At 41.3% G+C, this 13577-nt stretch overlaps 1 protein-coding gene across 1 annotated transcript in view; it reads left to right on the top strand.

Annotated features, from left to right (window-relative positions):
- Window positions 1–13152, top strand: part of snrka (SNF related kinase a) — a 77634-nt gene extending 64482 nt beyond the window's left edge. Inside the window, exons 6-8 of the mRNA XM_080038877.1 lie at window positions 2525–2711; window positions 11277–11371; window positions 11822–13152. Of these exons, the coding sequence (XP_079895003.1) occupies window positions 2525–2711; window positions 11277–11371; window positions 11822–12800 (1261 nt within the window). The 3' untranslated portion in view covers window positions 12801–13152. The remainder of the gene's footprint in view (window positions 1–2524; window positions 2712–11276; window positions 11372–11821) is intronic.
- The last annotated feature ends 425 nt before the right edge of the window (window positions 13153–13577 follow it).

The following is a 13577-nucleotide window of genomic DNA, read 5'->3' as shown; positions in this document are numbered from 1 at the left end:
GTTAGCACCGGTTAGCTTGGGTAAAGCACAGCAGACTGGTGCTCTCAGCACCAGTTAACACCAGCGCCAGCATATCCCCAGAGTAGGAGAAGGCTACTCTGGTCGGGCGGTGGACACAATATGACCCAATATGATCATGCGGCGCGGAACCTGCAGAGTGCAGTGTGTTCGTACCTTTATATATCTAGCGTTGACTTTGGAACTGTATGTTGGCTGGTTGACTTCTTGACAATGAGGTCACAGAGAACTAAGCCACTTATTGTCTCAGCCTGATCCTAATTTAAGGTTCTAACCCTGTAGTGCCATACGTATCATATTTGATACATGATTTGAGACCTTTTCATCATCAGTTTGGTAAAAAAAAAATCCCTGAAAAACCTGATGTATACAATCAAATACATGTAATGCACGGATAATCCACCAGAGACATTCATTCATGCCCCAGAGAGCCTTCAATTCAGACATCCAAGATCACTGACTTCATGCAGTGATCCAAAAGTGTTTTTTCATGGATATTTTTGCCAATTTTTGAAAGGTTAATGTAAGAAAAACATCACAATTGTAACTTACACTTTAATATGAATGTTTCCTGGATAGATGCAATAGCAAAACTAATTAATATTGCATAACTTATTTTGTAGTAAAACTGTGTGGAAAATGTTGTAGTAAAAGTGTGGAAAATGTGCGTATCAAAATAGATACAGCAGGTATACAACACAAATAATCTCCAACTTTGTCAATCGTCATTTTTTTTCATTTCATACATTATTCATCACATAAAGCAGCAAATTATTATTAGCAGTATTTTTACATATGCATAATTAATAGCAAACTAAAGTGGTTGTGATAAAAAAAAAAGTTGCCAAACTAACTGAAATCCTCTTCCAACATAATGGTTCCATTTGTGGGTTTTTTATTGCTGCGTGATAGCTTCATAATAGCAGATACATATCCTGTATTCTGTATGTATAATGTTGTCATACTCCATTAAAACTGGTATTTTCCATGTATTAAATACTCAAAAAGGTTTTTATAGGGAACTCATAGTTAAATGCGTTAACAAATTACAGTGCCCTCAAAGTATTGGAACAGTAGGGCCAATTCCTTTATGTTTGCTGTAGACTGGAAACATTTGGGTTTGACACCAAAAGATGAATATGAGACAATAGATCAACATTTCAGCTTTCATTTCCAGGTATTTACATCTGGGCACAACAGAGAAGATAGCATTATTTGAAAAGGAACACCACAGTTTTAGGTGAGCATAAATATTGGGACAGATATTCTTAAATTATCTATTAATACAGATATTAAAGAGCACTTAATGATGGCAACACAAATGCTTTTCCCCTTTGATGAAAGACAAAACATAAGAAGAAGCACGAGTCATTACATTTTCGCAGGAAAGTATGTACATAGCAACAGTGACCTGCACATACACTGTAAGTGTCTACAGGCCTCTATGGTGGGTACCAGCACTTCCTGCTGTCTAAAACATTGAGGGGTGTGCTTATGACCCCCTCCGATATACTCTGTCACGATGGTTAGCCTTGAAACTCCTCTCATCCGGTCCTTTAATGGTGCAGCGTTACAACTGCAGCCTGCTGTCACTAAACTCTAGTGAAATGAATATCTGATCCCTGTCCAGATTACAGATACCCCTTTCACACCAACAGGAACCAAGGGCCAGCTCCGGGCTGGTGCTGGGGCCAGTTCAAAACTGGTTACAGCCTAATACCATTTATGAACCGGTTGGTTTCACACCGACCAGAACCACCAGGAGAGCAACGTCATGACGTCATTGTAAATGTCTGTGTACATCGCCCGACGTTGCTGCTAACGTGGCTAAAGCTAGCGTTAGCTTTAATCACAACAACCGCTGCGGATACGTCTTATTGTTACACGTGTTGCCTCTCGCTTCGCTTTGTTAACAAAACAGGACTCGTACAGCGTTTTTAAATATTTCTGGCATGAGGTTTGAGTTGGTCTGGTTGGTCAGGATACTTCTTTGAGTAAACAGGTACAAGGGGGGTATTTCTTTAACATTTCCATATTTTTGGCGGTTGGTTTGGTTAATAGTACAACAACTGCTCGTAATTTTCTGCTTTGCTACTTGGCTCCGGCTTTTTTGCCCCCTTGTATGACGAGCCTGAGAACATCTAGAGTCAACCGAATTATAACACGTGTAATTGGTGCATCATTCCGCAGAACATTGTAGTGATATTCTGTAAAGAAGTTGATATAATTCTACATGTCATATGTCAGTGACCTACTTGTACAACATCTGTGAAATCATCTCCCTCCTCTTTCCTACCTGGCAAATGATCTATTTGTCCGTATAATCTATCATGAACTACTTTGTAAGTCGCATGATACGAGTACACATGAATTATAATGTAAATCTTTTGTTTAAAGTGATAAATGATCATGCCAAAGCTATAGCGGCCTTTTAATGATCAAAACCACAAGAAAACTCAAAACGAGATGAACTTTTAAACTCACAGTTGAGTCTTTATCTCCACAGGCAGTCCTGGCCCACCAGAATAGACATGCACCAGGACATAGAGGACAGCTTGGCCCAGTCGTCCATCTCCCATGCTGGAGGGCCCCAGTCCCCGGCCCGCAGTGCAGAGAGCCTGCTCAACGGACATCGCTCCAAAGGCCTGATGGAGCTCAGCACAGTCACTGACTTTGCAGGGCCGGCAGCACAGGTACACTCTTCTTTATCACACTAAGGGTGCACTCAAACTAGGCAAAGTTGCACACTAAAGCACGTTTGCCCCCCTCCCCACTCTCCCGCTGGCCTGTACTCACACTACTCCTAAAGATCTGGGCCTGGGCACGATTGCTTTTTGCCCTACGTCACCACGTCTATATGAAGAAAAAAAAGGCTGACAAAGGAGAGTAAACACAGCAGGCCTTTAGGAAGCCGTCAAGAAGACCTTTTTGCTTTGCTTTCTGCTGCTCTCGCCTTTTTATCTCTCTCTCTCCCTTTTATTAGCCCACACCTGCAGCCTACTGTACACGTTCATTGTCACACATTTTATGTTCAAGTCCGAGTGATCGGCATAAATTACTAACAGACTAAGGAAGCCGACGTTTAAATGTTTCACCGACTGTGCATCCATCACTAATAAATTGATGTCATGATCTCCATCTATGCGCGTGCTTGTGCGTGTCAGCTGATAAGCATCTGTAATTTGGCCTGAGAACCCCTCTACCAAGGGCACACTCACACTAGGCCATCTGTTCCGTGCCCAAGCACGTTTGCCCCCTAAAGTCTAAATCGTTTGCCTTGTGTGAGCACGCCATCCGTACTCCAGCACGAACCACTTCCTTGGCCACGGCACACCTGGGAGAGATGTGCTCAGGCACAGTACAGATGCTAATAGATGACACGCACACAAGCAGGCGCACAGACGGCGTTCCTGACGTGAATTTTTTAGGGATCCTTATCCTTTAAACGTCTGCTGCCTTACTAGTCGGCACCAGAATTGCCCATCACTTGGACTTGAACATAAAATGTGTGAGAATTAATATGTGTAGTAGGGCTGTAACGATACAAAAACTCACGATTCGATTTGTATCACTATTTTTGACCCACGATTTGATACATACAATGATTTTTGAAATTTTAAAAGCATTTTATTTAAATAACATAACATTTAACTTATTGGAACATTTGGTAACAAATAACCTGAACAGATTTGAACACAAAGAACAAAATAAGCAACATGAATAAATAACCAAAGATATAACATTTCTAATGTTAAAATAATACTGTTGAAAAATAAAAAATATTAAACTGTGCTGTAAACCAAAAATCAAGTTAGAAAACAAATCCACGCTTAAGCAGCTTCCTTCACCAAACCTTTTATCCAAAACTTAAGCCAAAAATAAATAAAAAATAATAAAAAAATAAAAATTATTTGGCCTTCTCACACCGCAATGCGGGATCGTGGCACTGTGTATTGCGATTCTCGGTTCGATTCACATATCGTTACAGCCCTAGTGTGTAGGCCTAGGTGTGGGCTAATAAAAGAGGGAGAGAGATAAAAAGGTGAGAGCAATATAAAGCAAAGCAAAAAGGTTTTCTTGACCGCTGCCTTAAGGCCCGTCGTATCGTACTTGAGCACGGAACAGGGCAACTGTGCCTACTGTGAGTGCGCCCCAAGTGTGCTGTGGCCGAGAAAGTGTACCGAGCTTGAGTACAGATGGCACACTTACACTGATCAAACGTTCTAGACTTTAGGGGGCAAATGTACTTGGGCAGGTTTCAGATGGCCTAGTGTGAGTGCGCCCTAAGGCTTTCAATTACCAACATTTAAAAAAGGAACTCCTCTTCCAGGAACAATACATTTAATATAAATTTAATAATATATATAAATACAAGCATTTCATAAGTATCAAAAGCTTTTATTGACAATTACACTGAGTTCATGCAACAAGTCAATATGTGCAGTGTTGACCCTTCTTTTTCAAGACCTCTGCAATTCTCCCTGGCATGCTGTCAATCAACTTCTGGACCAAATCTTGATTGATGGCAGTCCATTCTTGCATAATCAATGCTTTGAGTTTGTCAGAATTTGTGGGTTTTTGTTTGTCCACCCGGCTCTTGAGAATTGACCACAAGTTCTCAATGGGATTAAGATCTGGGGAGTTTCCTGGCCATGGACTCAAAATCTTTGTTTTGTCCCCGAGCCATTTAGTTATTACTTTTGCTTTATGGCAAGGTGCTCCATCATGCTGGAAAAGGCATTGTTCATCACCAAACTGCTCTTGGATGTTTGGGAGAAGTTGCTCTCGGAGGACGTTCTGGTACCATTCTTTATTCATGGCTTTATTCATTGCTGTGTTTTTAGTAGGGATGCACCGAGATGAAAATTATTGTCCGAAACCGAATAAAATCAAACAGTTGGCCGAAAGGCCGAAACCGAATACCGAAAGAGGCTTTTGCAGTTTATTATTTCGTCAATTATTTCAACATTGCATACATGAACTCCCAAATGTTCTCCTCAAACATAGCAACAAAAGCAACCCTAAATAAACAAAGAAACAGTAAAACCTTCAAAAATTAACATTTTACTAGCAATTCATTTGTGAAATTCATTTGTGAACCACTCAATGATTTTTACCTTGACTTATATGAGGATGAATCTACAAAAAGATCGACTTATTGCCTTTTTAAATTTAAATTTTTTTTGCAGTGCAGTGCAGGTTGAGTTGCTCTAAAAAAACTGCACCACAGCTCCCACCGTAATGTTCAGACGTCAGAATTTGCATCAAAGCCCTGATCATAACAATGAGAGGCTTTAAACCAGGGGTTCTCAAACTTTTGATAGCTGAGGGCCAATTTAGGAACCCAACATTGGACCGAGGGCCGCCGAAGGAAAAAAAATTATAAAACTGAAATAATGTCAATGGCCAGCGTCTTTGCGTCTTTACAGTTTACATGTATTGGTCAGCATCCAATACTGTGTAATTAACACATTTAAAGTAATAAATGAGGGGCTAGGTCTCATTTCAACATTGGGGAACACACATTAAAAGCGGGGGTCTGGGGGTTGTCCCCCAGAAAAAATTGAGGTTCGAACACTTCATTTTGTGCATTTTGGTTAATTTTTATGCAGTAATTTGTGACTTCTGTATTTATTTATGGTGGAAATGTTAAGGAAAAGACAACTCGCTCCCATTGACACACATCTAATGGAATATAAATCAAGGCACTGAGGCATTCTGTTTTGCATTCAAATATTTATTCTACTTTATTGTTCAAAACTTTCTACACATTGAAAACGTATCACCTTTTTGGAGTGTTTTTTTGTAGGACTCACTACTCATGATGCAGCAGCAGTGTTAACTATTATGACACTATACATTGGAAATAAACAGGGTGGGCTATCAGCAGTCAACTAGGCAGATAGTTCCATGGCTATCAGCAGCTAGCTAACGTTAGTTTGTTAGCTTAACTTTAGGCAAAAGAGTTAGAAAGCAGATAATGTTAGCATCCATCCTTAGACACTTGACCTAATCTAATTCACCTTGAATGTGAGAAAGTGCATCGTATTGGGCTTGACAAGCTCACTATCTAACAACTTAAATTGGGACCACTACACTGCCTGCTGCACTGCGGGAGGCTGACCAGCCGTCTGCAACGAGAGGCAGAGGCCAGCCGAACTTCGCAAGTTTAATAAGTGGGGAATGAATACAAACAATTACGAGGGATATTTAAGTGTTTCGACCCCTGTACTGTTTTTACTGTTACGGGGGACGCATCCCCTCCGTGCGTTTCAATAAAAATAAATTTAAAAAAAATATGATAATTTTTTTTTTTTTTTTTTTTTTTTTAATTATTCATAATTCAATGCGGGCCGCGGGCCGCCAGATATGCTTCCGCGGGCCGCCATTGGCCCGCGGGCCGCACTTTGAGAACCACTGCTTTAAACGATGTCCATGCTTAGGAGGTGATTGTAACTTTTTCGTCTGTAGACTGAAACTAACGGGGGGAGGCGGCTCTCTGGACATATATTTAGTCGCGCTGTCAGTTTGCCGACATGGCTCTGTGTATTCAGGCTCGAGAAATGCAATCAAACCGTAGGAGCCTTTTCCCCCAACAGCGCTAACGGACAGGATTATCATTTTAGCTGTCAAAATAAAGGGTTTTTTTGCGCGGCGGCCCTCATCGGCAAGGTTTCACTGTGAATGACACTGTTACCAACCGTCACACTGTCAGAGTTTCACCGGGTGAATCGCTGCTTCGCTCGCGTAAGGCTTTTGTGTTTCAAAGGTGATTAAACATCAGTCTTGGACAAGCGTTTTAACTTTATGCTGCTTAAAGCATTGCACTGCGCCATGTTTCATCCAGTTTGAAAAAATGCTCCCACACTGGACTCTGACATTTTCACCTTCCAAACTGCTCCTGCTGCACGCTCACAAACAGACGTGGACTCGCATAGGCCTACACGGAACGTCTCTCTTTACTGCCATTTCCTGGTTTACAAGCGCGCAGCTCTTTTAAAAGCATATTTCCTTAGTGTAATTTAGTTAGTCAATTTTCGGTAATTTTGTTCGGCCTTTTAACTGTTTCGGGCCGAAACTGAAAATTACTTATTTTGCCATTTTCGGTGGCCGAATGTTCGGTGCATCCCTAGTTTTTAGGCAAGATTGTGAGAGAGCCCACTCCCTTGACTGAGAAGCAACCGCATACATGAATGGTCTCAGGATGCTTCACTGTTGGCACGAGACAAGTCTGATGGTAGCGCTCACCTCGTCTTCTCCGAACAACCTTTTTTCCAGATGCCCCAAACAATCGGAAAGGGGATTCATCAGAGAAAATGACTTAACCCCAGTCCTCAGCAGTCCAATCCCTGTACCTTTTGCAGAATATCAGTCTGTCCCGATGTTTTTTTCTGAGGGAGAAGTGGCTTCTTTGCTGCCCTTCTTGACACCAGGCCTTCCTCCAAAAGTCTTCGCCTCACTGTGCGTGCAGATGCATTCACACCTGCCTGCTGCCATTCCTGAGCAAGCTCTGCACTGGTGGTGGCCCGATCCCGCAGCTGAATCAACTTTAGGAGACGGTCCTGGCACTTGCTGGACTTTCTTGGGCGCCCTGGAGCCTGTTTGGCAACAATTGAACCTTTCTCCTTGAAGTTCTTGATAAAGTTCATTTTCAAGGCAAAGAGGGACTTTGCAATTAATTGCAGTTGAGCTGATCACTCCTCATTACATTCTGGAGTATATGCAAATTGCCATTATAAAAACTGAAGCAGCAGACTTTGTGAAAATTAATATTTGTGACATTCTCAAAACTTTTGGCCATGACTGTAGGTTCCTGAACCTACCAAGTGTAGGTAGTACCCCCCAGCAGAGTCTTTTTATTGGGTAAATGAATCACCCAGGAACAAGATTTAAACCCTGGTTCCTCCAAAGGTTCCTAGTTCCTGGGAAAGGTTTTTGCGATAGAAAAGAAGCTTTTGTGATCTCATGCATACTTCTAAATTGCTGCTGTTGCACTGGATACTTAAAGCTATAATCTGCCATTTTGAGTGGCCGTAAATGTTCTGATCCAACACTGTGACCCAGAAGTTGTATCGCTGCAGCAGCTGGCACTCGGCAGCGACAACACTCGGCATGCATGCTGCGTTCGGTTGCACATGAAATTGGAAACTTCAGACACGGCAGCACACAGTGCAAAAAGACATTTTCATAATTTTTTCAAATGTGGGATCTAGGACCATGTCTTATACGAACCATAGACTGTTTATAAAAGATGAAAACTAAATAAAAAACTAACAGATAACAGATGTAATGGAATGCACTAGGGCCCAACCGATATGGATTTGAGTGCAGATGCAGATTATTTTCAGAGAAAAATAACGATAACGATTAAATCGGCCGATTATTTATTTTTTTTAATTCCCAAAATATAGGGGAGAATGGGGGAATGTGAGCCATCAGATAATGTGAGACACTCCCTGTATCTAGGCAATGGAACACATTTTTGGTCATGTGAGATATATGTTTTCAAGCCCCTCTCATTTCCCCTTGGCCATGAAAGAGAGGACCTCATGGTGATGTTGTAAGCATGTTTTTTTCACAAAAATTTATTTTTTGCATGTAAAAGTAAATGTTCTTGCTGTCAACTTAATCGATTGTTGTGCCAAAGCAAATGCTTCAGGTAGAAACACTTCTATCATACATGTTGATGAACTACCAACATATGAAACCATGTGATGATGATAACTGAAGATTAGCCTGATTTGCTGAGAGTTAGTTTTTTCTCAAATTGTGGCATTGGGGTAAAGTGAGACAAATGCTGTGGGGTAAAGTGAGACAGTGTTTGTGCCCTCTTTTTATGAATCCATTATATTTGAGGTAGCAAGTAATATGTCTTTATTTAATGAATGATCCCAATAAAACAAATGCAGAAAAATATTAATCAAAGACTCAAAAGATGGAAAATGACAGCTGGGTCTAGTCCTGTGTTCTGAGTCCCTGGCTGTTCTAGCTGGTTCTGATTGTTCTTTGCTCTGATCCCCAGACACTAGCTGGTTCAAAGGGTCCTGTGTTTTAATCTAACTGGTTCTATCTGTCATTTGAATGTTCATTTTTGAATATGAATTATATTTGATCAGAGTTACTTTCAAATGTTTAGAAAATGTTTTTCTTAATTGACCAAACCCCATGATTCTGTTACTAGTCCGACATTAGTTTTGGAATATTTGGTTTTCAATCTAGCTGTCAGGATTCTAGCTGTTACAACATGTGTTGTTATGGTAGTTTCAGAGTGGAAAAAGTAAGTGGATCAGTTTACCCCCTTGATCTCTCTGGTCTGTCTCAGTTTACCCCACAGCTGGGGTAAACTCTGAGACACAAGACAACTTTTTTTTAAACAATCATATTTTCACTGCCCTTTGTCATGAATAAATTCTGCTAATGCCCTTTTCTAGTAAACATCCTGAATTAATGGGAAATGTGTAAATTTGACTGATAAATAATTTTAGCTCCCTTAGAGGGGAGCAAATGTAAAAAGTGCCTCACATTACCCCGTTCTCGCCTATATTGAGGTGTACAGGAACTTTTTATTTATTGAAATATGCATTATCTAAAAAAAATAAAGTGTTACAAATATGTCTAAAGTGACATGACAAATTTTTAAACTCAGACCTTAAGCATTTTACAGTCATATGAAAAAGTTTGGGAACCCCTCTCAGCCAGCATTATAATTGACTCTGCTTTCACAAAAAAAAAGATAAAAGTGGTATGTCTTTAATTTACCAGGAACAGCTAAGTACTGGGATGTTTTCCAAACAGATTTTTTGAAAAGCAGTATTTGGTTGTATGAAATAAAATAAAATTTGAAAAACTGGCTGTGCAAAAATATAGGAACCCTTGTGGTTTTGTTGATTTTAATGCCTGTAACAGCATGTACAACTGATGACTTTAAACACAAAATTGGTTGGATTATGTTGTTAAGCATTGAACCTCATAGAAATGTCTGTTTAATCATGATAAAAGATATTTTAGGTGCCTAAATGCAAGTTGCACTTCTCTTTGACTCTCTGCTGAAGTGAGACAGAATGGGATCATCAAAGCAGCTCCCAAAAGATCTGAAAAACAAAGATTATTCATTGTCATGGTTTAGGGGAAGGCTACAAGAAGCTTTCCCAAAGGTTTCAATTGTCAATTTCGACTGTAGGGAACGTTGTCAGGAAATGGAAGGACACAGGCACAGTGGCAGTTAAACCCAGGCATGGCAGACCAAGAAAAAAACAGGAGCGGCATAGGTGGAGTATTGTGAGAATGGTTGCACACAACCCACAGATCACCTCCAAAGACCTGCAAGAACATCTGGCTGCAGATTGTCTATCTGTACATTGTTCAACAATTCAGCGCAATTTGCACCAAAACATCTGTATGGCCGGGTGATGAGGAGGAAGCCCTTTCTGCGCCCACGCCACAGATACAGTTGCATGGAGTATGCAAAAACTCATTTAGACAAGCCAGATTCATATTGGAAGAAAATGCTTTGGACTGATGAGACAAAAATTAAGTTATTTGGTCTTTATAAAAAGCGCTTTGCATGGCGAAAGAAGAAAACTGCATTCCAAGAAAAACACCTGCTACGTACTTTCAAATTTGGTGGAGGTTCCATCATGCTGTGGCCACTTCAGGGACTGGGGCCCTGGTTAAAGTCGATAGTCGGATGAATTCAACCCAGTTTCAACAAATTATTCATTATTCATTATCCAATGTATTACAACACACCTGCTGCTGCTGTTAAAAGGCTATAACTTTAATGCTATGCATGTAGGCTACCTCCGGGGCAGCAATGCATCTCACTCAACATGATTGCTTGAATTACATTATTTTTTTTTTTTAATCTGCAAAAAATCGGCCATTTTGCAGATTTTTCGGAGATGTGCTATAATCGGCCGATTAAATCGGCCGGTCGATATATCGGTTGGGCCCAAAAATGCTCACAGGTTTGAACTCCGTACTACTGAGTCTGAAGCTCCCATCTCCTGAGTAAATGAACGCAACGCTGCACAGCGGGAATACGAGGTAGCCCCTTATAGTACAACAGGGCAAAACAGCAACTGGCGCTTTCATCAGTGGGTCATATACTCAATTACCATTGTTTTGACTCACTATTTGATAAATAGGAACTTAACAGACAGTTAACTATATACAATTATTATGTAGTATATAACTTGTAAATTCTCCTAATGCATGTTGCTTGTTTTTCGTTCCTATTTTTCCCTATATCGTTCCAGGGAGCCTGTGCTGCCGTCTTGAGCCATGTTCCTGGGTCAGGGCCCCCCACACCATCCACCTCAGCAGCATCCAAGCAGCGAACCTGCCTATTCAGGTCTGACTTATTTTGATTCATGTTGTTGTTTTTATATTTTATTTTTATTTTCTATCTTCATAACCATTGTCACTTAAATGAAAAAGATGAAATGACACAAGGAGCAAAGATGAGTTACATATTCATTCAACTGAAGCTTTGCCACTTGAAAGTTGTATATCATTATAAACTAAATACTTGGTTTTTCAGACAGCACCATGTGTTCTCAAATTTATAAAAGGTACTTTTTGTTCAGACCTAAGGCCCACACACACACACACACACACTGACTCATAAACCAATGGCAGCAGCTGCAAAACAGGACACTGGCTAACCGTCAGGAGCTATTTGAGATCATAATAGGAAGACCAATTGATAAAAGTATTTGTAGCCTTGAAATCAAACTAGTCTAGCATGGTTTAGCTTTGGGATCCTGTGGTTAATAAGTCAAATGCTTGTTGTGCTGTTCAGGGTGGAGGAGGATGAGGAGGAGGAGGAAGAGCCCTCTCCTCTCCAGCAGGTCATCCTGCGCCGCAAGCCTCCGTCCATCACCAACCGCCTGACCTCCAGGAAGAGCGCTCCGGTGCTCAACCACATCTATGAAGAGGAGGGCGAGTCAGATGATAACATGGACCAGGGTCTGCCTCCTAAACTCAGCCGGCTCAAGATGGACATGGCCCTGAGCTCCTCCTCCTCCCCGGGCTCCACACACAAACGCTACCACCGGCGCAAGAGCCAGGGCCGAGGCTCCTCCTGCTCCAGCTCCGAGACCAGCGACGACGACTCAGAGAGCCACCGCAGACGTCTGGACAAAGACTCTGGCTTCAGCTACACATGGAACAGAAGGGACAGCAGTGAGGGCCCGCCAGGCAGCTCCGGGGGCAACGGGGCCGGAGGCTCCAGCTCAGGGCCCACACAGGGAGGGGGGAGCTCTGCTCCAGACAGGGGGGGCAATCCCTCTGCAGGGGACGGGGGAGGAGGGGACGGAGGGGGCACTGGGGGGGGAGGGGGGGACAAAGGACAAGACACACCCTCCACCTGCTGTAACAACAGCAGTACAGACAGCCCCTCCAGCAGGTCTACTAACCCGTCCCTCAGCAGTGAGCTGCTTGAGAGCCTTAAGCTGATGAGTCTGTGTCTGAGCCGTGGGGGAGCTGGGGGCAGGGGGGAGCCGGGGGGGAGGCTGATCTACGAGCCTCTGAACATCCAGGAGAAATCAGCCTGGAGGATGTGCATCGGCTCTACTGGAAGCCTGGACTGCACTGCCACGCTGCAGCGCCCCCACCACAAGACACATGTCCCCCCCGCTCTGACAGTACCAGGAGCTATGGACACTCACAGTGCTTTGAAAAGCGGTGTGCTTCAACTACCTCTGTGTGAGAAGAGCATCTCTGTCAACATCCAGCGTGGGGGGGGCTCAGCTCCAGCTAGCTGCTGCCAGGTCATCTGAATCCTTCTACTCTCCACCTCTTCTTTCTCTCTTCTACCTATGGAACCTTCATGGTGTCTCCATTGATTGGAACACACTACTCTCTTGTCTTTTGTTTTGCTGCAGCCGATGGCTGACATAACATCAACACACCTGCCTTCTCTATCAGCACTGTCTTATCTATTCTGTGCTCTGCTTACTGTTCATGAGGTGCATGTTGTTAAGGATTATTTTTAACATCTATTAGTGTATTTACATGTTAATTTTTTATTTCATCCATGCCTTCAACGCCCTTCAGATTTAATAATGTAAAAATTAAATATTTTGAGAAAAATGTTTTAATGTTATGAGAATAAAGTCCAAACAAAGTCGATGTTCTAAAGTTTTTATTTTATGAGACAAAATACTGAATATTTTAAAAATTTATAATTAATTTAATTTATAAAATACTTTGTAAATATATTGAAAATGTAACAGATATTTTATTATAAATCCTTTTGCAAGAAATTTATCAGTTATTAGTTTTAATTTAAAGTCAAATTAAAATAATAAAATAAAATTGAGAGGGATGTCATTATTCCAGAATAATAAAGTCTTAATAACACAGGATTGCAGACAATACATAAGATTGTGTTTCCTTGAAAATGACAATTGACTCAATCAATACCTTCCTTTTTCTTTTCAAATGTACTTGTAATTGTATGACTTTTTATAGTGATATCATAACTTTTTTGTAAACTTGACTTATTTTCGTAATATGTAAAATGATTTATTACTTTATTCTCCAAACCTTAAGAC

Source organism: Ammodytes marinus (genome assembly GCF_949987685.1).
Source record: "Ammodytes marinus genome assembly, chromosome: 13".
Lineage (NCBI taxonomy): Eukaryota > Metazoa > Chordata > Actinopteri > Uranoscopiformes > Ammodytidae > Ammodytes > Ammodytes marinus.
This window is presented reverse-complemented; position numbering and strand designations above follow the sequence as displayed.